A 22139-nucleotide genomic window follows, 5' to 3' on the forward strand; every position below is an offset into this window, starting at 1 on the left:
CTCACATCTGGGGGTCACGTGACGGTCCGGCGGTGGCGGTGGTGGAGAGCAGGCGACACCTGGTGGACAAACTGCAGAACTGCGAGCAATGCTGTGGAGCGGGTCTGCGTCTGCAGTTAGCCCTCTGTTTACAACCTCCTGATAAAGAAAAGACACCAGGCTCTGTGTGTTTGAAGCTTCCACGTGATTGGAAAGGGGCGGAGCCAACATGTTTTTTTTAAGGGGGGGTTGAGGGGTTGGGGGGGCCACTGAGCCAGCAGAGGCAGAACTGAAAGCAGGAAAATGAGAAACTCTTTTTTCCCCCGTCTTAAACCAACGAGCGACTCTGAAACACTTCCTGGTTGTGTTGCTGGTTCGATGTTGATGGTTTTCATGTTGAAAAGATTGGGAAATTTCATTCAACGGATTTTACTGCAGGACTGAAGAATGTTGATCTTTTACTTCAGTGTTTTGACAACGTTGTCTTCTCACTTTTGCTTCAGCAGTTTCCACTTTTTTAAAATACAATTTAGAACACAAATATAATCATTTAATGATGTCCTAAATGTCTAATTTAGCAGGAGACCGCCCTGCCACCAGGGTGCGCTATGATCTTTGCTCTCTCTGTTTGTCAAGTTTAAACTTTGACTTTACTGAAAGTATTTTTATTGATTTATTTTGAGCATTTCTGAGTATTTCATTCAATCAAACGTGGTCAACGCTTCCCAGCGCCACCTCGTGGTCTCCTGGGGGATATACGGCATCTCATGCACAGGTGAGTTTGAGGGGAAATCAACCGTAGAAAAATGGTTAATATTGATCATACTCATTTATATCGACGCATATTTTTCAAGCGTCAAGATGAGACTTTGCTCACCTGACACTGCCATCTAGTGGTCGTTTACTGCAGGTACAGATAAATGACGACCAGGAGTCATTATTACAGGCATCGTGTTTTCCACGTATTTTATTGAAAACTCTCACCACACTTTTCTTTATTATTATTATTATTATTATTATTATTATTATTATTATTATTATTATTATTATTATTGTTATTATTATTATTATTATTATACAACGTTTTAATAAGATGAAGTTTTATTCATTCCAGGAATATTTCCAGAGATTAAAGGACTGAATGTGTTTTTTACTATGATCCATCAGAAAATGTCCTCAGTGTTTGTGTTTGAGGATTCCATGCAAACCAAATCTGAAGGTTTCTGTTCATCAACTTCATCATCATCATCATCATCATCATCACGAGCAACAGCAGCGTGACGTCAGAGGGGCGGGAAAGAATAGAATTCCTTTACACATCCCACAGTGGGGAAATTTCCAAAATTACAACAAAGGTTTAGCGCAATAAAAGATGGAAAATTATGTGAATTAAAAAGACACAAGACAATACAAAATTACAAATAAAATATTTGTAGGATAAAAAAAAAAGAAAAAAAGAGGATATCATCATCGTATGAGCAGGAAGGAAGGAAACATCAATCATTTATTAATATTATGCTATTTATTCTCATGTTTTTTTGGTTTTTTTTTTAATGTTGACATCAAAGCGTGTTTGATTGTTTGTGTGTGTGTTTGTGTGTGTGTGTGTGTGTGTGTGTGTACGTAGTGAGTGGAGGGGGGAGGGGCGGGGAAGGGGAGGAGTGAGAGCAGGAAATCAGAGTGAGAGACTCGGACGCGGAAGCAGCAGCAGCAGCAGCAGCAGCATCGACCGACGGTGGAGGACGGAGCCCCGGCACACAGCGACTCCCGGCGGCCCCTCCACACTTGTTGAGCCGGAGCCGAGAGCTGAGAGTCGGCGGCCGCTCGCTGGACGTCTCCAGCCGCCCGGAGAGCAGCGCAGCTCGGCGGGCTTCCCGCCGCCAGAGCCCCGGACCGCCGGCAGACTCGCTCATCGATCGGTCATATTTAATTCATCCGGGGCGGGGAGCTCCGGAGCCCGGCACCACCGTCTCCTCGGCGGCCGGCTTGCTGAACGACCCTCCCCCCTCCCTCCCCCTCCCCCGCCCCCGCCGCCGCAGCAGCAGCAGCAGCAGCGGGGCTCCGGCGGTGTCTGTCCGGGGCTCGGAGCTCCAGGAACTCGGCGGTGAGGCGGGAAGCCTCAGCCGGCCGCAGCGCCCCCTGGCCGGGACTCCCTGTCTGAGTGAGTGTCGCTGCATCGGGGCTCACTGGGCGGGAAGCCAGTCCCGGTCCTGCCGGTTCCGGATCACTAACCCGGGAAGCCTCGGGACTCCGAGCGAGCTCGGCGGGCCGGCTGGGATGCCTGCTCTGCGGCGGTGGGAGGCTGTGTGAGGCCCGGCCTGCCGAGCACCGCCATGGCCGAGTCCGACCTCAGGCCCTCCAGCCTGCCGGGCCTGCCGGGCCTGCCGGTGCTGGCCAGCCCGGGCCCGGGCCACGGCCACTGCCTGCGGAGGGTGACCCTGACCAGGCCCACCTTCTGCCACAGCTGCTCCGACTTCATCTGGGGTCTGCTGGGCTTCCAGTGCGAAGGTAAAAGCACCGCGACCGGCTCGGTCACTCCCACAGGTGTCAAACCTGCTGCTCGCTCACGTGACGCCGAACTGATTTGTGGGCGTGACACAAGTTGATTTCCTTCTTCTCCATCTTCACCTCCTGTTTCCTTCACTGAGCAACAACAACACTGATGCAACAGGCGGACTGGAACACACACACACACACACACACACACACACACACACAGGCTCCACTCTGCCCAGCAACACACCGGGGTGTGTGTGTGTGTGTGTGTGTGTGTGAAGTGGTGATTTACTCCCTGTTGTTGTCATGGAAACAGGTGATGTGTTTGTGAGCTGTGACCTCCTCCACCTGCTGCTCCTCCTGCACCTCCTCCTGCTCCTCCTCCTCCAGCAGCAGATGAACAGCAGTCAGATTATATAACCTCTTTTCTTCTTTAAGCCGACACTTGGATTAAGGCAGAGCTGTGATGTCATCAACCTGCTGCAGCTGTGTGTACCTCGTTGTTGTCGTCACACACACACACACACACACACACACACACAGAGTCAGCCAGCAGGGGGCTCCGGTCGTGCTGCTGGAGCTTCAGGATGTATTGAAACCTGAAACCAGCGCCACTTCCTGTCTGTGACCTTCACACTCACTCAAAGGTCGACAGCATCTTTTTTTTTTGTCCACTTTGTGTTGATGCCGGTTGACCACAAGCCAACACACACACACACACACAGAGTCACACTGCTGACTGCAGATACACACACACAGCAACAGTTGAATGTGTTGCTGCTGCTTCTCACACTGTCGTCTCTGCGCTGATTGGCCGATGCAGCTGACTGGCTGGGCTGGGTGTGAGCGCCCCCTGCTGCTGCTGCTGGTGCTGTGTGTGACTTGTCGCTCCGTCTCCTCCTCAGTGTGTAACCTCATGTGTCACGAGAAATGCCTGAAGACGCTGCAGTGGCCCTGCTCCAGCATGGCGCCCTCTGTGGTCCGGGTGAGTCACTGCAGCAGTGGCTGAGAGATCCATCAATGAGTGTGTGTGTGTCTGTGTGTGTGTGTGTGTGTGTGTGTGCTGTGCGTCGTCCACCTGAGCAGCAGGTGTTGAGGTGTCGTTGCTGCCCCCTGCAGGTGCCGGTGGCTCACTGCTTCAGTCCTGCAGGACACAAGAGGCGTTTCTGCAGCGTCTGCAGGAAGCCGACCACTGAGGGAAACACTGAGGCACTGCGCTGCCACGGTCAGACCAGTTCAACACCAGTTCACACCAGTTCAATATGAGTTCAACACCAGTTTACACCAGTTCAATATGAGTTCAACACCAGTTTACACCAGTTGAAACCAGTTCAACACCAGTTGTTTACACCAGTTCAACACCAGTTCACACCAGTTCAATATGAGTTCAACACCAGTTTACACCCGTTTACACCAGTTGAAACCAGTTCAACACCAGTTGTTCACACCAGTTTACACCAGTTGAAACCAGTTCAACACCAGTTGTTTACACCAGTTCAACACCAGTTTACACCAGTTTACACCAGTTCAGAAGCACCGCAACCTGACGTGGGAACGTGTGTGTGTGTGTGTGTGTGTGTCAGTGTGTGAGCTGCACGTGCACGCTGACTGTGCCCCCTTCAGCTGTGCAGACTGTCGCAGGGCTCACCTGGACGTCTCTCCAGAGCAGGTGAGCACCAAGCCCCTCCCCCAAAACCCGGCCCCTCCTTCTCCTCTCTGATTGACTCTCGGAAAAAAATACAAATACTAATTAAAAATGAATTAAACATTGATAGGATAAATAAAAATGAAAATACTCTGGTGAAAGTAAAAGTACTGATTGAACTCCTTTACTCAAGTAAAAGTAACAAAGTACAGCTTCTGAAATGTACTTAACTTAAAAAGTAAAATAATATATTTTTGGCGATTAATGAAACAACACATCTGTTGATGATTTTGCAAAAATGAAAAAGTTGTGATAGTGTTTTAGTTTCTTTGTCAAAAACTGCAGCGCAACCAAACTGAAAGTCTAAAGTACAAACGTAGGGAGTACGAAATACAAAATAAAAAAGTTTTCAAAGTAAAACGCGGTCAGAAAAAGAAAAAAACACTCCAGTAAAGTCCAGACAGCTGAAAAATCTCAAGTGTTTGTATTTGTCCCCCCCCCCGTGTGTGTGTGTGTGTGTGTGTGTGTGTGTGTGTGTGTGTGTGTGTGTGTGTGTGTGTGTGTGTGTGTGTGTGTGTGTGTGGCTCTAGTTTGCACGGCGGCAGGACACGGTGCTGCACCACCACTGGAGGGAGGGGCACCTGCCGCCCACTGCCAGGTGCCAGGTGTGCCGGCGCACCTGCACTTCCTCCGACGTCCTGGCGGGGGTGCGCTGTGAGTGGTGCGGAGTGACGGTGAGGACACACACACACACTTGGAGCCCCCCCTGGTGGCCAGCCACTGTCACTGCATGGGAGGGAGGAAGCTGTTGAGTGTCTAACCCTGCTCTCTCTCTGTCTGTCTGTCTCTCTCTCTCTCTCTCTCTCTCTCTCTCTCTCTCTCTCTCTCTCTCGCTCTCTCTCCCCCCCCCCTCTCCCTGCAGTGCCACTCTGCGTGCTACCTCAGTCTGCCACCAGGTTGCACTCTGGGTGCTCTGCGCCGCCTGCTGCTGCAGCCCTGCTGCGTCCTGCTGCAGTCCAGGAACTTCAGCAAGAAGCACTGCTACCGCATCACTGAGGGACCCCCCCTGCTGGGTGGGTGGGGAACTCACACACCCACACACACACACACCACATCCTCCCACCGCAGACACTTTTCTCACTTCCTGCTGCTGCTGCTGCTGCTGCTCTCAGTGGTTGCAGCAGCAGTAAAAGTCACTCAGATGTTTCCAACATGTTTCACTGCAAGTTTGAAGCTGTGTGTGTGTGTGTGTGTGTGTGTGTGTGTGTGTGTGTGTTCCCAGCAGATGATTCAGACGACGTGGACGCCCCTCCCAGTGTGATTATTAAAGATGGCCAGCAGGGGGCGTCAGAGTCTGGTCAGTACACTGCTTGATCAGTCAGTGTCTGAGAGTCCCGTGTTTCCTCTTAAACCTGTGTGTGTGTGTGTGTGTGTGTGTGTGTGTGTGTGTGTGTGTGTGTGTGTGTGTGTGTGTGTGTGTGTCCTCAGGCAAACACTCGCTGAAGGTGTTTGACGGCGACGACGCCCTCAAGCGCGGCTTCTTCCGATCGGTCCTTCGATCGGCCAAGCAAGAGGACGTGGTGGTGAGGCTCCGCCCCCTAGCCCCTCCCCTACCCGCCCCTGTCCCCTCTCTCAGTGGAAGCGTGATGATTCCCCCCAGCTGGCTGCTGCTCTGAGCTGCAGTACCTGTGTCGTCCTGCAGGGGGCGGCGCTGCGAGCCTTCCACCTGCCGGGCCGGCCAGAGGACTTCCTGCTGCAGGAAGTGACGGGCGGCGGCGGCGGCGGCGAGGCCTGGCTGCTGAGGGCCCGGCGGCGGGACAGCGAGGTGGTGCCGGTGTACCTGGACTGGACCAGGTGAGACGCCGCAGCGCCCCCCGCTGGTGGACCAGCAGCTGGGGGTGTGCGAGGTCACTTCCTGTTTCCTTTCGTTCCAGCGCCAGCTCCGCCTCCTTCATCTCGGTGGGCGTCTCCAACGGCAGCACGGCGGCGTCCGTCCTGGAGGAGGTGGCGCTGCAGCTCCAGCAGGTGGCGCCGCACGGACATGAGCAAGACAGGAAACAGGAAGCAGGAAGCAGGAAGTCAGCTGATGTTTTTGTTTTTTTCTCCCTCCCAGGACCAAAAGGCGTCGGCCTTCAGCCTGGTGGAGGTCAACATGAGCAGCAAACAAGGTGAGCGCCCCCTGCAGGAGGCTCGGAGGCATGGCTGCTAGCAGCGGGCTAAGTGATGAGAGAGGAGGAGGAGGAGGAGAAGGAGGAGGAGGAGGAGGAGGAGGAGGAGGAGAAGGAAGAGGAGCAGCAGAAGGAGGAGGAGGAGGAGAAGAATGAGGAGGAGAAGGAGAAGAATGAGGAGGAGGAGGAGAAGAATGAGGAGGAGAAGGAGGAGAAAGAGGAGGAGGAGGAGGAGAAGGAGGAGGAGGAGGAGGAGGAGAATGAGGATGAGAAGGATGAGGAGGAGAAGGAGGAGAAAGAGGAGGAGGAGGAGGACAAGAATGAGGAGGAGAAGAATGAGGAGGAGGAGGAGGAGGAGAAAGAGGAGGAGGAGGAGGTGGTGATGGTGTGTTTCTCCAGTCCAGAGAGCGACGCTGAGTCCTCAGGAGAAGATCCTGGACAAGCTGCAGGAGATCAGGAAGGTAGGAGGACATCTTCATCCTCACCCTCATCATCATCATCATCATCATCACCACCACCTCCTTCCCCCCCGGTGACCTCCTGACCCCCCCCCCCCCCACTCCAGGTGTCCCTCCGCCAGATGAACCAGACTCGTCTCTACATGCAGCAGCAGGAGGTGCAGCAGCAGGAGGTGCAGGTGGGCCTGCTGGTGTTGGGACTGCCCCCCCTGCTGGCCACTGAGCAGTACATGCAGCTGCTGCAGCAGCACCTGGACATGAAGAGTGAGTCACCTGACTAAGCCCCCTCGCCCCCTGCTCACCCGCTGGCCCCGCCCCCCTCACCCTCTGTCTCCCCCTGCAGGTCACCTGGTCAGCGTCAGCCACACCTACGGCAGCCAAGGTCAGAGGTCATCCAGAGGACGGCTGGAGGTCGTCACCGTAACCACCTCCTCCTGCAGGGATCTGACTCTGTGTGTGTGTGTGTGTGTGTGTGTGTGTGTGTGTGTGTGTGTGTGTGTGTGTGTGTGTGTGTGTGTGTGTGTCCAGGTGCCGTGGCCCTGCAGGTCAGCTGCTTCTCGGAGGCTGAGCGACTCTTCATGCTGGCCAGGGAGACGGTGTTGGACGACGAGAGGTCGTTGACCTCACTGCTCATCCCGCACATCCAGGTAACCACAGCAACGCAGGCGTCATCTGCCCCCTGGTGGCCAATTCAATCAATGGTTAATAATAATTTTCACATTTCGTTTTTTTCGTGATCATTTTCACGTCAAAGTGCGAAGCCGTCACGTATTTTGTATGACATCACCTGGTGGTGACTGTGTGCAGGTGCAGCAGCTGGCTCCAGACGTCTGCCCCCTGCTGGTGTTTGTCAACCCCAGGAGCGGCGGCCTGAAAGGTCGCGACCTTCTGCACAGCTTCCGCAAGCTGCTCAACCCCCACCAGGTGTTTGACATCTCCAACGGAGGCCCGCTGGCCGGGTGGGTGGGCCGGCCAATCATGACAAGGGGGTGGAGCCTGGCCGGGGCTCTGACCTCCTTCTTCTCCTCCTCTTATTGACTCCATTAAGTAAGCTTGTGAATCAAAGCCTTCTTTCTGTCTGCGTGCAGCCTCCACACCTTCCAGCAGGTGGTGCAGTTCCGGGTGCTGGTGTGTGGGGGCGACGGCACGGTGGGCTGGGTGCTGGCCGTCCTGGAGTCCATCCGCCACAAGCTGGCCTGCAGGGAGCCGCCCATGGCCATCCTGCCGCTGGGCACAGGTCAGACTGCTACTGCTACTAGCCTAGCCTTGTTAGCGTAGCATCTTCTCTCCTGCTCGTCCTGAGCTGCTAGGCCCTTCCTGCTCCACCCGACCCCTAAAAGGTAACAAGCTGGTGTGTGAGGTGGAGATGGGGGCGGGGGTAGGTGAGCTATCCTAGCTTAGCCTAGCCTAACCTAGCCTAGCAGTACAGAATAGAATTAGGCCCACAAGAAGAGAAAAAAAAAAAAAATAATTTATTTTTCCAAGTTTCCAACTTGTGATTAAAGTCTTGTTGAAATTGCTCTGACTCAAGTCAAAACTTCATGATTAAAGTTGAGATTTCGACAATTAATTTGAAATTTTGTAGATAAAATCAAAATTTCTTAAATAAAATTTAAATTTTGAAATTAAAGCGGAAATGTGGAGAATACAGTGGAAAGACTCCTGAGCCTATTGGAGGACTTCTGTTTACTTCGACTTTAGTCAAAAATTTCAACTTAAAACTTGAAATAATATTAATTTTTTTTTCCTTCCTCTGGCCCTCATCCTCTTGCATATAGCAGCACCTAGCCTAGTTAGCCTAGCATCTTCCCTCCACTCGTCCTGGATACTGGACACAGCAATTTGTTTTCCCCAGTGGCCACTCGAGATACTGCGGCCAAAACCCACAAAAACATTTTTCCCAGTGAGCACGTCTAGCCTAGCTTAGCAGCGGCTAGTTAGTGTAGCATCTTCCCTCTGCTAGCCCTGAGCTCCTCCCCCTCTCGCTTGATAGCAGCTTGCTAGCTAGCTTAGCATCTTTTCTCCCCCCCCCAAGGTAACGACCTAGCCCGGGTGCTGCGCTGGGGTTCAGGCTACAGCAGTGAGGAGCCGCTGCAGCTGCTGCACAGCGTGGAGGAGGCGGAGGAGGTGCTGATGGACCGCTGGACCATCCTGCTGGACCACCAGGACCTCTCAGTGGAGAACCAGGAGGGAGGAGAAGGGGGAGGAGACCACTTCCTGGAGCCGCCCAAGGTCACTGCTGCTGGTCAGAGTGATGGTGGAGGGGCTGCTGGTGGCAGCGTTCTGATTGGTCGCTGTATGTGTGTGTGTGTGTGTGTGTGTCCAGATAGTGCAGATGAACAACTACTTTGGTCTGGGTATTGATGCTGAGCTCAGCCTGGACTTCCACCAGGCCCGTGAGGACCGTCCTGACAAGTTCAGCAGCAGGTAGACCACCACCACTACCACCATGCCTGCCCCCCACAGGCCCCGCCCACACACTGACAGCCCCTCCCCCACAGGTTCCACAACAAGGGTGTGTATGTGAAGGTGGGCCTGCAGAAGCTGAGCTGCGGCCGCAGCCTGGACCACCTGCTGCAGCTGCAGGTGGACAACCAGGACGTCCCGCTGCCCCACCTGCAGGGCCTCATCTTCCTCAACATCCCCAGGCAGGTCACCACTGCACCACAGCGCCCCCTGGCTGCTGGAGGCTGCACACGCCACACCACACACCACTCTGTCTGTCTGTCTGTTTGTCCCAGTGTGTGTGTGTGTGTGTGTGTGTGTGTGTGTGTGTGTGTGTGTGTGTGTCACTTCCTGTCATGCCTCTGGACCTCCTGTGATATATCAGGATGCATCAGCCAATCAGAACAAGCCACTGGGTGATGTCACACTGAGAATATGAAAATTATTTATTGTGAACCGTGTTTCAGGTCAAAGGTCATCCTGTCAGCTTACAGGCCTTTATTTTTTTGTATTGTGGGCTAACACGGGGGGGGGGGGTTTGGGGCCTGATGGTTTTTTTTTTGATGCAGTACCGTGAGTGACCACTGGGGGGAGCTTGCTGATCGTCGTATTGGCAGTCTGTTATCCAGTTCTTCTAATGTCTGTGTGTGTGTGTGTGTGTGTGTGTGTGTGTGTGCTCTGCAGCTGGGGCTCGGGGGCCGACCTGTGGGGGTCAGAGGTCGAAGGTCGCTTCGGGAAACCTCGTATGGACGACGGGCTGCTGGAGGTGGTGGGCGTGACAGGCGTGGTGCACATGGTGAGATCATCCGGGGCTAGGCCACGCCCCCTCCTGGCTCTACATGGTCCACATGGTCACTGTGTGTGTGTGTGTGTGTGTGTGTGTGTGTGTGTGTGTGTGCAGGGCCAGGTCCAGAGTGGGATGCGTTCAGGGATCAGGATCGCTCAGGGGAATTATGTGCGTCTGACGCTGAGGTCTGCAGTTCCAGTGCAGGTGGACGGGGAGCCCTGGCTCCAGCTGCCGGGACACATCATCATCTCGGCCGCGGGGCCAAAGGTCACTTCCTGTCACATGTTATTAAGAGTATTTACATAATTGCAGCAAGAGTATTGTGCAAAGAATCTGGAAAAGTATATCAATTAAAAAGAAATGATGATTCATTTCATTTTGATGCGTATTTACCTGTGCTGCCTGATTGCCACGCCTGCCTGCAGGGGGCGCTCACTGCTGTGTGTGTGTGTGTGTGTGTAGGTTCGGATGCTGAGGAAGTCCAAGCAGAAGCAGAGGAAGTCTTCATCCAAGGACGTCAGCCGCTCAGAGAGCCCCGCCCCCACAGAGGGCGGCCGCCGCTGACACGCCGCCACTCTCTCACGCTCACGCAGCTCTGTAGCGCCCCCAGCAGGCCACACGGAGGGAGTGACCCTGGATGCTGCTGCCCAGTAGAAATATTTTTTAACTGCAACGTTTGAAAAGCCTGAAGATCAAAGTGACGCTCTGGCGGTTCAGAGAAGCTGTTTTTAATGGTGTGTCATGTGACGTCATGTGACCTCTATGTGCAGCCACTCAGTGGTTGAAGAAGCCGATCAGGCGGTTTCTTCCCACCCTCTCTGATGTTTGGTTTTAACAGGATCATCAAACCACAAACCAGGAAGCAGGAAGCTCAGTTTTAGGACTACAAAAATCCAATTCAAGTTATTTTCTCGAGGAAGTGGCGTCACGTGACTTCAAAGTTGTTTGATTTAAAATGAATCTGAAAATGCATGACAGCGACTCTTGTTTAGCTGCCTGTGATTGGTCCTTTCAGGGGGGACAATTAGGAAACGTAGCTATTAGCATTGCTAGTAGATTGTTAGCTCAATCCCGCTAAAGCGAGTCTAACCTCAAAACTTGGAACTAATAAACTGAGCAGCAGAGAATTATTAGTATTATGTATTAGCAGGTGAGTGGAAGAAGCTGCTGATGTGCTGTAGAAACCAAACACACTCCCAGAGGAGCCCAGCGAACTAAGGAAGCCCGTGAAGGACAATCTTGACTCCAGTCGCCATGTAGCCGCAGTGGGACCACCTCACTCTTAGTTTCAACTTTTATTTGGTTTCCTTATTCTTTTTTTTTTAACGCAAAAATCCACAGCAGCTGATTTCAATGGAAGAGAGAGAGAGAGAAAAAAATCTCATTCCTGTAATATTTTTCTTCTTTTGGACGCCATTGGTGCTAATAATGTGTCTTGACTTCCGCTTTGGCCGGAAGTTTCCGGAGCATTCCGGAGTGCTGTGTTGACAACCTCGAGATGACAAAGGTTATTAATATTATTATTAATATTGTGGTGGCCATGTTTTCAACGTGTGTTAATATTGTAACTTATTTCAGCTTTGAAGAGCGGTAGGCTGCTCGTGCTTGGATGTGCTTTAAACTCCGTGTCTCCGTTGTGCCTCATCGTGTGTGACTCACTCACTCACTCACTCACTCACCTGTGGTGGTGGTGGTGAAGCCCCGCCCGCCCCGCCGGGGCGGAGCTAGAGTTGCCTGCAGGAAGCTCCTCTGTGTTTGCCGTGCTGCTAACCTGCCTCCAGAGTCTCTGCCGTCAGCCGGGCGTCGTTGGACGGAGACGATATGCAGATAGAAGCTGGTTTTGTTTTGTTTTGTTTTAATGAGTTTTGAACTTTAACGTTTGACCGCCAATCGCACTGTTGAGATTTTACGGTCGCCGTTTGATGTGACGTTCAGGTTCATGTAGTTGTTGTAACAACTGGAGTTAAAAAAAAAAAAAAAAAAAGAAAAGGTGGTGTTTCAAATACTCGGTAACTGTTTAATGCTAATAAACTAAAGGACGTGATTAACTGGAAACCTGGTGATTGCTGTGTGTTGTTGAAATGAAAGGTCTGAACACTGTACTACTGGGTGTATTTATGTCGTCAAAGTGCCGGCCCAATATGAAGACGCGCCACATTTCATTTCAAATTTAAATGTTCCGCTTTTTTCTTTTGGTTTAAACTCGATTGAATTGTGTTGCATTCGCGCTATTTAACCAGCAGGGGGAAACAAAACGTTAAACAGAATCGCCTTATAGCAAAAATGTTCTCTAGTCGACATGATCATCACTCTGTCGTCCCACGTATCATCGCCAAACTTGCATTGAACGTGTACATTTTTAGACATTTAAGATTTATTTTTTGATAAATCTACTTCTTCTTGTGAGAAAACAAGAAACAGTTGCACAATTTCTAGAAAGTCTGTGCAGATCAGTCTGGAGAAACCTCCTGGGCTTTCAGACTCGCAGAAACCTGCCGGAGTGAGACATCTTCACCTCTCCTCTCTGGATGACCGTGACATCACAGGGAATTTCCAGTGGGGAAGGAAATCGAAGTGTCGAATCCAGTGAGCAGCTCGGTGCCACCTGCGGGAGCCCACCGACACGACAAGGTTATTCACCGATTTGGGAAGAAGAAAAAAAACAACATACCACAAAGGATCTCAGTGCTGTCGCGCTCTGATGGCGTCACGGCGCTCCCCGCCTCGGCTACTGTGAGTGTGGATGGGAGCCGGGCTCTCGGCGTGACTGGCGATGGTGACAACCAGCCCGCTGCTCAAGTGAAACAAACAAGTTTTAATCTCGAGCCGAACCAGGTAAAAAACCCGCGCTAACACCGCCCTGGGCTAAACAGAGCCCAGTGGGGTCGGGGTGCTTGTTTTACTCACGGGGACACCGCCGCGGCCCCCTACGCTGCTTTTCTTGTGCTGCTGCTGTTTCTACGACTACTACTACTTCCTCATTAGCCAGGTAACTTTGCGGGCCGCCGAATTCCCTCGGAAAAACGGCAACTTTAAGCTCCAGCTCGCGTCCCGCTCACAGAAAGGAGGCGCGAACGAGTGGAAACGCTCCTGAGGAGAGTTCCGGATAAATCGGCTACGGTTAAAGTTGTCATTTCGACTCGGTCACAGAAGTTTTGAGGGTGTTTTTTTTTTCTAGTACGACAGCAGACAAAGTAGTGAGAGGAAACGGACACGGGGGAAAAAAAGTTTCAACCAGGCGAACAAACACGGCTCTAAGATTTTTTTTCTTCCCTTAATGTAACACGGAACTCCTGCTTTTAAGGTCGTTTTGGTGGTGAAAAATTAACAACCGTAAGAAATAAAAATGTAAAAAGTGATTGTTGTAGCACAGATTTGATGTGAAGTCGCCTCACACGGAACTACTACTAGCCGCCAAGCTATCTTGACAGGTAGCCTAGAGCTAGCATCTCATCGAGCCACCAACTAACCGAACTTCCGGTTCGTCTGTTTGGGCCGAACCGAAGCGCCGTTACTAAACACATGAATTTAACGGTGGTGTGACGTCATTGGCCGACAATCGCCCCCCACGTATCCGAAGCTAACTTGACTTTGAACCAGGCAGCACACACACACACACACACACACACACACACACACACACACACACAGTGTCAGTCAGCGTCAATTGACAGCAAATAATCAGTCAATAAACCAGTGATCAATTTATCTTTTTTTTGCTTTTAAAGATAAACTATGTTCACAACTGTGCACTGTTGATATTGCAGCGACCCTCTGTGACGTCATGGCCGCTGACGAGCACTACCTCCACAACCCCGGCCAGGTAGGCCCCTCCCCCTCCCGTTCTTTACCGATCTATTTCCTCTTACACACACGCACACAAACATACCTGCGCTTCCTGCTGATGAGGCTGTTTTTTCGCAGGTGAACCAGGACGCTCGTGATTCGTTCTCAGATTTAAAACAAAAAAAAAAAAACAGTTAAAAAACGTGTTTTTTTTTGTTGTTGTTGTTGTTGTTGTGTGACTCTGATTGTGTGTGTTCCCAGCAGATGTTTGAGAACATCATGTTGGAAACACACTGGGACTTCGCCAACTTCCCCATGGCCACTCACACGTCGTCCCTGCGGACAGGTGAGAGTCAGACACCTGTGTAGCTCCCCCTGGTGGCTGGTTGCGGTACAGCTGCTTGATTGACAGATGCTTCCTGGTGGGTCAGAGGGGGTTTGTGGGTGGGACAGCTAGTGGTTAGCCGTACATTAGTCTGCTTAAGCTAAGTGACAGCTACCGGTTAGCTAGACGCTAGTCTACCTACATAAACTGACAGCTAGCGGTAAGCTGTACGCTAGTCCTTCGTCGGTAACAGACAGCGGGTGGTTAGCTGTGCACTTGTCTGTCTGTGCTAACTGACAGCTAATGGTTAGCCATACGCTAGTTTCCCTGCGGTAACTGATGGCTAGCGGCGAGCCGTACACTAGCACTTTGATAGCGAGGCTGCGTCCCCTCTTGGGAAAAACAACATCACCAGAACAAATTTGGGGCTTCCGCGATTTGGTCTGCAGGGGGCGGCGGAGACGTGACGGAGCAGCAGGAAGTGACGGGCCATCCTCATCAGCCACTTCCTGTTTGCGAGCTGTCACTTTTCACCTGCACTCGTTCAGCTGCAGAGTGCCGAGCGGTGGCTTTGAGGTGCAGCCAGCACAGGAAGTAACTGGAGCGGAGGTGTGAAGGGGGGGCAAGTGTGCACAGGAAGTGACACGTGCAACAAGAAGACAGCAGGACGTCCTGCGGTTCTTCTGATAACTGCAGCTTTTTCATCACCATCAGCTTAAACATGTCAAGACTGGAAGCTGTAATCCAGTGCTGCCCCTGCTGGTGACCCCGCACTACTGCTGCTCTAACCAGCTGGGGAGCAAAGTTTAGCGTAACATCTGCAGTGACGAGGCTCCGCCCTCTCAGCGGGGGTTTACCATCTCTCTCTTTGAGAGATGACAGCAGGCTCAGTGTCCCGCCCCTCTAGTGGTGATGATGGTGGAGGTGATGATGATGATGGTGGTGATGATGATGATGGTGGTGGTGATGATGATGGTGGAGGTGATGATGACCACGTGTCTCTGTGTTTTCAGTCGACGGGCCCTTCCTGCAGATCGTGGAGCAGCCCAAACAGGTGAGAGCCACCTGTCGTCTGGTCACATGACCAGTCAGCACAGGGACAGGATGTGACGCTGAGCTGCTGCTGCAAGATTTCTGCTGGACCTCCTCCTGGACCTGCTGGCAGCCAGTGGTCGGGGAGTCAGAGGTCAACGGGACTCCACACAGATGAAGGGTCGCAGCAGTAGCAGCAGCAGTAGCAGTAGCAGCAGCTGATTGGCTCTTCATCTCCTCCTCCTCTTCCTCCTTCAGAGGGGCTTCCGGTTCCGCTACGGCTGTGAGGGTCCCTCTCATGGAGGTCTTCCAGGAGCATCCAGCGAGAAGAACAAGAAGACCTTCCCCACCGTCAAGGTAGCGCTTCCTCTCTCACTTCCTGTAGCACTTCCTCTCTCACTTCCTGTGTCCGCTCATCTTCCACACACGCCAACGTGCTGCTAATCAGAGACTCTCAGGGGGCGGAGCTTGGTGAGAGCTTTATGCAGCTGTGCTAACTGACAGCTAGCTGTTACCTGTATGCTAGCAGTATGCAATAGAGTGCAACATGATGATGTCACAGGAAGGACTTGATCACCTGACCCTAGAAACCAGTGGCGGATGGAGGCTACTGCTAGCTAGCATTTAGGCTACAGATAGAAGAAGAAGTGGGTTTCGCCCCCTTGTGGTGGTTGGAGAAGAATACATGTGTGAGAGATTGGGAGAGATTTCCTAACAGCCAGGCTAAGCTAAGCTAACCCGTCCTCAACCTCACCTGCTCAGCACTTCCTGTCACTACCTGGAGGTGGAGTCCAGGCTAAATGAGGTCACTTCCTGTTGTGGTGTGTCCCCGCCGGGCCGACAGGAAGTGTCACGCCAATGCTAGGGTTTCTGGGAAACTGACTGATTGGGGTCACCGGGTCGGAGATCTCTGATTGGCTGTCTGGAACTGGAGCAGGAAGTGGCTGAGGGAGCGGTGGGGGGGGTTTACTGCTGCGGCTTTTAGCAGGATGATACCGGACACACACACACACACACAGAAGAGAAGCAGGAACATCTTAGTTCCTGGTTCCAGGCCCTGCTACAGCCTGTGTGAGGTCATGTGACCAAACAGGAAGTGAACGACCGCTGTCGTCTGTCAGTTGGGGGGAAAAAAATGAGCACAAAAGGTGTTTGATTCTCCTCTCTCATTGGCCAATCTCCAGTGGAGGACAGGAAGTGGATCAGAGCCACTCACTGAGCCTTAAACACAACTGTGTGTGTGTGTGTGTGTGTGTGTGTGTGTGTGTGTGTGTGTGTGTGTGTGTGTGTGCGTGTGTGTGTGTGTGTGTGTGTGTGTGTGTGTGTGTCCCAGATCTGTAACTACCAGGGTCCGGCTCGGCTGGTGGTCCAGCTGGTGACAGGGGTGTCGACGCCCCACCCCCAGCTGCACGCCCACAGCCTGGTGGGGAAGCAGTGCGACAAGGGCATCTGCACCGTGGAGCTGCAGCCCAAAGACTGCACCGTCAGGTAGGAGAGAGAGAGAGAGAGAGACCCACTCACTCACTCACCCCTCTCTGTCATTCCCTCTCCCTCTCCACTCTTTCTCTTTATCTCCCCCTCTCTCCCACTCAGCTTCCCTAACCTGGGCATCCTACACGTCACTAAGAAGAATGTGTCTCGGACTCTGGAGGATAGGATGGTGGAGGCCGTTAGGATGGGACACAACTACGGAGTCTCCATCCACCCTGACATGGACAGCCAGCAGGGGGAGCTGAGGGTTCCCCGAGAGCTCACAGGTGTGTGTGTGTGTGTGTGTGTGTGTGTGTGTGTGTGTGTGTGTGTGTGTGTGTGTGTGTGTGTGTGTGTGTGTGTGTGTGTCTATCTGTATCAGGACTCTGTGCAGTTCTGGACGTTAGAGGGACCTTCAGCTGAGACCTCCTCCAGTTGACTCCTCCCTCTCTCCCTGCAGACCAGCAGCGCTCCCTGGTGGCCAGTGCGGCCAACCTGCAGGCCAAGGACATGGACCTGAGCGTGGTGCGCCTCATGTTCACTGCCTTCCTGCCCGACAGTGACGGAGGCTTCTCCCGCCGCCTGCACCCCGTGGTGTCGGAGCCCATCTATGACAGCAGTGAGTGGCCCCGTCCACTGCCCGTGTCACTTCCTGCCTCTCCTGCAGCTCCGCTTTCACTTCCCACTTCCCACTTCCTGCTGCAGCTCCACACTTTGACTTCAGTTTCCACATTCGCACTCCCAGTGTTTCAGTCTTAGTCAAAAATAAATAAATATTTATATATATGTGTGTGTGTGTATATATGTATTTACATTAGGTATACATATATATATACATACCTAATCCAAGTAGCCCTGCGACTTACTTTTGGCCGCGGGCCAGCCGTTGAGAACCGCGGGCCCTGGAGGTGGGACTGACCTGCTGTGTGTCTGGGTTGTCCTCCGTCCCTCAGAGGCCCCGAACGCCTCCAACCTGAAGATCGTGAGGATGGACCGCACTGCCGGCTGTGTGAGCGGAGGAGAGGAGGTCTACCTGCTCTGTGACAAGGTGCAGAAAGGTGAGAGGGCTGTCTATATGTGTGTATATATATATATATATATATATATATACACATGTATGGATATCTAAAATATGACGTGTGTGTATATGAATCTCTATGTCTGTGTGTGTGCAGATGACATCCAGGTGCGGTTCTATGAGGAGAACAGTTCCGGTCCCACCTGGGAGGCTCTGGGTGATTTCTCCCCCACTGACGTCCACAGACAGGTGAGTCCGTGGTACCGCCCACTTCCTCCAGCCACTCCCACCACCACCACCACCACCGCACTCTAACGCTGTGACTTCTGGGGCCTCCAGTTCGCCATCGTCTTCAAGACGCCCAAGTATCGAGACCAGAACCTGCAGAAGCCCACGTCCGTCCTGGTCCAGCTCAAGAGGAAGTCCGACAACGAGACCAGCGAGCCCAAGCCCTTCACCTACCACCCCCAGATCATAGGTAGGCCCCGCCCACCTCCCTGGCCCCGCCCACCTCTGCTGCTTGATGATGTGTGTGTGTGTGTGTCCAGACAAAGAGGAGGTGCAGAGGAAGAGACAGAAGACGCTGCCAAACTTCCATGACTTCAGCGGTCATGGAGGAGGAGGAGGTGCAGGAGGAAGTCTCTACCGGGGAGGAGGAGGAGGCGGAGGAGGTGGTGGAGGAGGAGGCCCTGCAACAGGAGGAGGAGGAGGAGGACAAGGAGCAGGAGGACCAGGAGGAGGTAAAGTCAGTGGAGGGGGCGTGGCCTAAGCTGGAAGCTCATTTAAACCTCCTGATGTCATGGGTGTGTTTGATTCGTCCACCAGGGTACTACCATGGCTTCACCACCTTCAACTATGGAGCAGGAGGTGGAGGAGGAGGAGGAGGTGAAGGAGGAGGAGGTGGAGGAGGGTTCTCCACAGGATACTCAGCAGCAGGAGGAGGAGGAGGAGTTTCAGCCTCTGGAGGTGAAGACAGCGACAGCGAACCAGACGACCAGCACGACTGCTCGGGGGCGGGGCCAGTACTGAGAGCTGACCAATCACCTCCTGAGGAGGAGGGGAGTGAGGGGGGAGGAGACAGCGGGGAGTCACACACAGGTACATCATCTCCTGCTGCCGTCACACACACACACACACACATACACACACACACCTGAAGTCACTGTGTGTGTCTCTGTCTCTCCCCTCCAGGCCAGGAGGAGGCGCTGCAGCAGCTGCAGTACCAGTCCCTGCAGGCGGAGGCGCTCTTCCACTACTCTGTGACGGGGGACTCCTCCTTCCTGCTGGCTCCACAGCGCCCCCTGCTGGTGGCGCAGGATGAGGACGGAGACACGTCAGTCAGTCAATCAGTCGCGCCCGAGGCCGTTAGCACGCTGCTAGCACGCCGCTAACCCACCCCTCCCCCCCTCCCTGCCTACAGGGGCCTCCACCTGGCTGTCCTCCACTGCCAGGGGGGGGCGCTGCACAGCCTCACCCAGGTGGCTGCTGCACTGCCTGGAGAGGAGGTGCTCAACATGAGGAACCACCTGTACCAGGTGAGGTCTCAGCAGGGAGGGGGGGCGGGGGGCGGGGCTGGAACAAGAAGTGACCTCCCTCCTCCTCCTCCCCCTCCTCCTCCATGTATCCCAGACTCCTTTGCACCTGGCTGTCATCACCCAGCAGTGTGAGGCGGTGGAGGCTCTGCTATTGGCCGGTGCTGACCCCTCCCTGACGGATCGCCACGGCAACACGGTGCTGCACCTGGCGTCGCAGCTAGAGGGCGGCGGAAGGATGCTGGAGTGTCTGCTGAGACACCAGGAGCTGAGAGGCCTGCTGGAGCACTGCAACACCGCAGGTACACACACACACACTCACTCACACACACACAAACACACACTGCCACACTACAGGTGTAGAAACAACACAAGCGTATGTGTGTGTGTGTGTGGTGTTTCCATGGCAACAGGTCTGTGTGCGATCCACCTGGCTGTGCGGGCCAATCAGCTGCGCTCGCTGCGGGAGCTGCTGGGGGGCGGGGCCAACGTGGAGGCCCAGGAGCGGAGCAGCGGGCGCACCGCCCTGCACCTGGCCACCGAGGGCAACAACGTGTCGCTGGCAGGCTGCCTGCTGCTGGAGGTGACGGGCCAATCAGAGGCTGTGCTGCTCAGAGTGGGCGGGCTCACAGGTGTTTAATGGTGTGCTGCTCCCGCAGGGCAACGCCCAGGTGGACTGCTGCACCTTCAACGGCTCCACCCCCCTCCACCTGGCCGCTGGGCGGGGCTCCGTCAGGCTGACGGCGCTGCTGATGGCTGCAGGTGCAACACCGCCCCCCGCTGGACACCTGCCCTCAGGGAGGAGGAGGCTTCCTGTTAGCACTGATGCTAATCATCAGAGGGGGCGGGGCTAGGTAGTGCAACAGGAAGTCTCCTCCCCCTCCTCCTCATCCTCCTCCTGCTCCTCCCTAGCACAGGTGCTAATTATCATCTAGCATCATTACCAGCTAGGTGTGTGTGTGTGTGTGTGTGTGTGTGCGCAGGTGCAGACCCTCACAAGGAGAACTGTGAGCCGCTCTTCTACAGGGAGGACGGAGGTGAAGAAGAGGCGGATGAGGAGGATGAAGGCTACGTCCCAGGAAGCACCCCACTGAGCATGACCAGCAGGCCGCAGGTAGCACACACACACACACACACACACACACACTCCCAGTCACAGGACCCACCTCTCAGAGTGTGTGTGTGTGTGTGTGTGTGTGTGTGTGTGTGTGTGTGTGTGTGTGTGTGTGCAGGTGTTGGAGCTCCTCAATGGTAAAGACTTTGAACCAAAGTCTCCTCCCAGGACCTTCAGCCCCCCTCAAGGTGACCCCAAGTCTGCCCATGTGACCTCTGACCCCACTGACTGCCCCACTCACTGTGTGTGTGTGTGTGTGTGTGTGTGTGTGTGTGTGTGTGTGTGTGTGTGTGTGTGTGTGTGTGTGTGTGTGTGTGTGCAGGGGACCTGGGCGGCCTGGCGCTGCAGGTCAAGCGGCAGGTGTGTGCGGCGCTGGACAGTGAAGGATTGTGGGAGATGGTGTCCCACAGTCTGGGCCTGGGGATCCTCAACATGGCCTTCAGACTCAGCCCCTCCCCCGCCACCACCCTGCTGGACAGCTACGAGGTCACACACACACACACACACACACACACACACACACGCTAGGTGGCTGGTCGTGTGACAGTGGGCGGGGCTAACAGGTGTGCTGCTGCTGCTGCAGGTGTCGGGGGGGACGGTGGCCAGCCTGCTGGCTGCTCTCAGGGCAGCAGGAGACTGCAGTGCTCTGGCCGCCCTGGAGGGGGCGCTTCACCAGCTGGACCAGCAGCAGGACGCCCAGGCAGCCAATGAGACCAGAGGTGAGCAGGTCACCTGACGCCCCGTGCAGTCTCTGTGTGTGTGTGTGTGTGTGTGTGTGTGTGTGTGTGTGTGTGTGTGTGTGTGTGTGTGTGTGTGTGTGTGTGTGTGTGTGTGTGATGGATCTCTCTCTGGCTCCCCCCGCAGGTCAGTCCCAGGACCTGAAGGCCGACGCCCGGCTGGACAGCGGTGTGTGCGACAGTGGGGTGGAGCTTTCCACAGCGTGACCTCCCTGCCGGCCCAGCACCAGAGGAGGCTCCGCCCTCTTCTTCTCAACTCCGCCCCCTTCCTCTCAACTCCCTCCAAAAAAACCCCTCTTCGGCCAGTTTTTAATGAATCGATGTTTTTGTTTTTTCAAAACAGTTGTTTTTAAAGCGTGTGATTGGCTGATTCCCAGCAACACTACACTCCCCACAGGAGCAGCAGCTCCCACTAGAGGAGCAGTTCACCTTGGCCACCAGCAGGGGGCGCCACTCCATCACACTGAGCTCCATCATGGCTTTTACAACCACTGTTGTGTCATTTTGTCCTATTTTTGTGCGTCGCTCCAAGTCCAACACACACACACACACAGCTGTGGGGTCAAAGGTCAGAGGTCTTCCTGCCTGCAGCTCCTCCATCTAGCTCAGCTCCTAGCCTGTTAGCCTCCTGAATAATGACCTCATGACGAGGCTGCAAAGCACTGTGGGAAGTGAAGTCTGGAGCTGTGGAGGCTTCCGTCACCGCCGGCGCCGTATTTATCAGCCAGTGTACAGTTCAGCTTCTCATTGGAGAGTTTTTTTTAAATAAAGTTTTTTCTATGATTATTATTTTAACAGAAATGATGGGAATTGAATTGTCGTGTGTGTGTGTGTGTGTGTGTGTGTGTGTGTGTGTGTGTTCAGCTGATTAACGACGGCTGGTGTTGTGAGCAGTGATAGAATCAGTCAGAACAATAATAATAATAATAAAGATGCTATAAGTATCAAAGCTAACTGATATGCTAACACAGTCCCTGCTAATGCTGTTAGCTCCTTGCTGTGTGTGGGTAGGGGTGGCGGGGGGCAGCCGCTGACTGACAAGCATGTAGCATCGCGCTAGCCACAGACGCTAGCCGAGAGGTACGGCTCCGAAGCCCAGGCTAGGCCCCAACAAACAGGAAGTAGAAGCACGAGAGCAGGCAAAGGA

General features: G+C 53.7%; 2 protein-coding genes across 4 annotated transcripts; both read left to right on the top strand.

Moving 5' to 3' along the window:
• The first annotated feature begins 2006 nt into the window (after positions 1–2006).
• On the top strand, positions 2007–11343 carry dgkq (diacylglycerol kinase theta). 2 transcript variants are annotated; one of them, XM_076013644.1, is made up of 23 exons: positions 2007–2487; positions 3381–3460; positions 3595–3700; positions 4059–4144; positions 4711–4854; positions 5043–5193; positions 5403–5477; positions 5609–5703; positions 5823–5974; positions 6055–6145; positions 6234–6288; positions 6688–6749; positions 6854–7010; positions 7090–7128; positions 7275–7393; positions 7554–7705; positions 7835–7983; positions 8782–8978; positions 9073–9173; positions 9248–9394; positions 9876–9987; positions 10093–10245; positions 10441–11343. In XM_076013644.1, exons 1-23 carry the CDS (start codon positions 2313–2315, stop codon positions 10540–10542), a joined length of 2700 nt encoding a protein of 899 aa, XP_075869759.1. In that variant the 5' UTR covers positions 2007–2312; the 3' UTR covers positions 10543–11343. The 2 variants fall into 2 exon arrangements, with proteins under 2 accessions (XP_075869759.1, XP_075869760.1); XM_076013645.1 differs by having other exon boundaries at positions 5406–5477.
• Positions 11344–12513: 1170 nt separating this feature from the next.
• nfkb1 (nuclear factor of kappa light polypeptide gene enhancer in B-cells 1) lies at positions 12514–21793 on the top strand. 2 transcript variants are annotated; one of them, XM_076013658.1, is made up of 23 exons: positions 12514–12813; positions 13746–13801; positions 14026–14110; positions 15103–15143; positions 15380–15478; positions 16455–16609; positions 16715–16878; positions 17052–17210; positions 17545–17649; positions 17767–17858; positions 17949–18087; positions 18158–18349; positions 18435–18707; positions 18801–18942; positions 19030–19144; positions 19239–19443; positions 19555–19724; positions 19801–19903; positions 20125–20255; positions 20374–20443; positions 20578–20741; positions 20839–20974; positions 21120–21793. In XM_076013658.1, the coding sequence occupies exons 2-23, from the start codon at positions 13763–13765 to the stop codon at positions 21197–21199; spliced, it is 2859 nt and encodes a 952-aa protein (XP_075869773.1). In that variant the 5' UTR covers positions 12514–12813; positions 13746–13762; the 3' UTR covers positions 21200–21793. The 2 variants fall into 2 exon arrangements, with proteins under 2 accessions (XP_075869773.1, XP_075869774.1); XM_076013659.1 differs by lacking the exon at positions 12514–12813 and adding an exon at positions 12946–12967.
• The last annotated feature ends 346 nt before the right edge of the window (positions 21794–22139 follow it).

Source organism: Nelusetta ayraudi, unplaced genomic scaffold (genome assembly GCF_046127955.1).
Source record: "Nelusetta ayraudi isolate G7.1 ecotype Tasmania unplaced genomic scaffold, CSIRO-AGI_Nayr_v1 ptg000153l, whole genome shotgun sequence".
In the NCBI taxonomy this organism is placed as follows: Eukaryota; Metazoa; Chordata; class Actinopteri; order Tetraodontiformes; family Monacanthidae; genus Nelusetta; species Nelusetta ayraudi.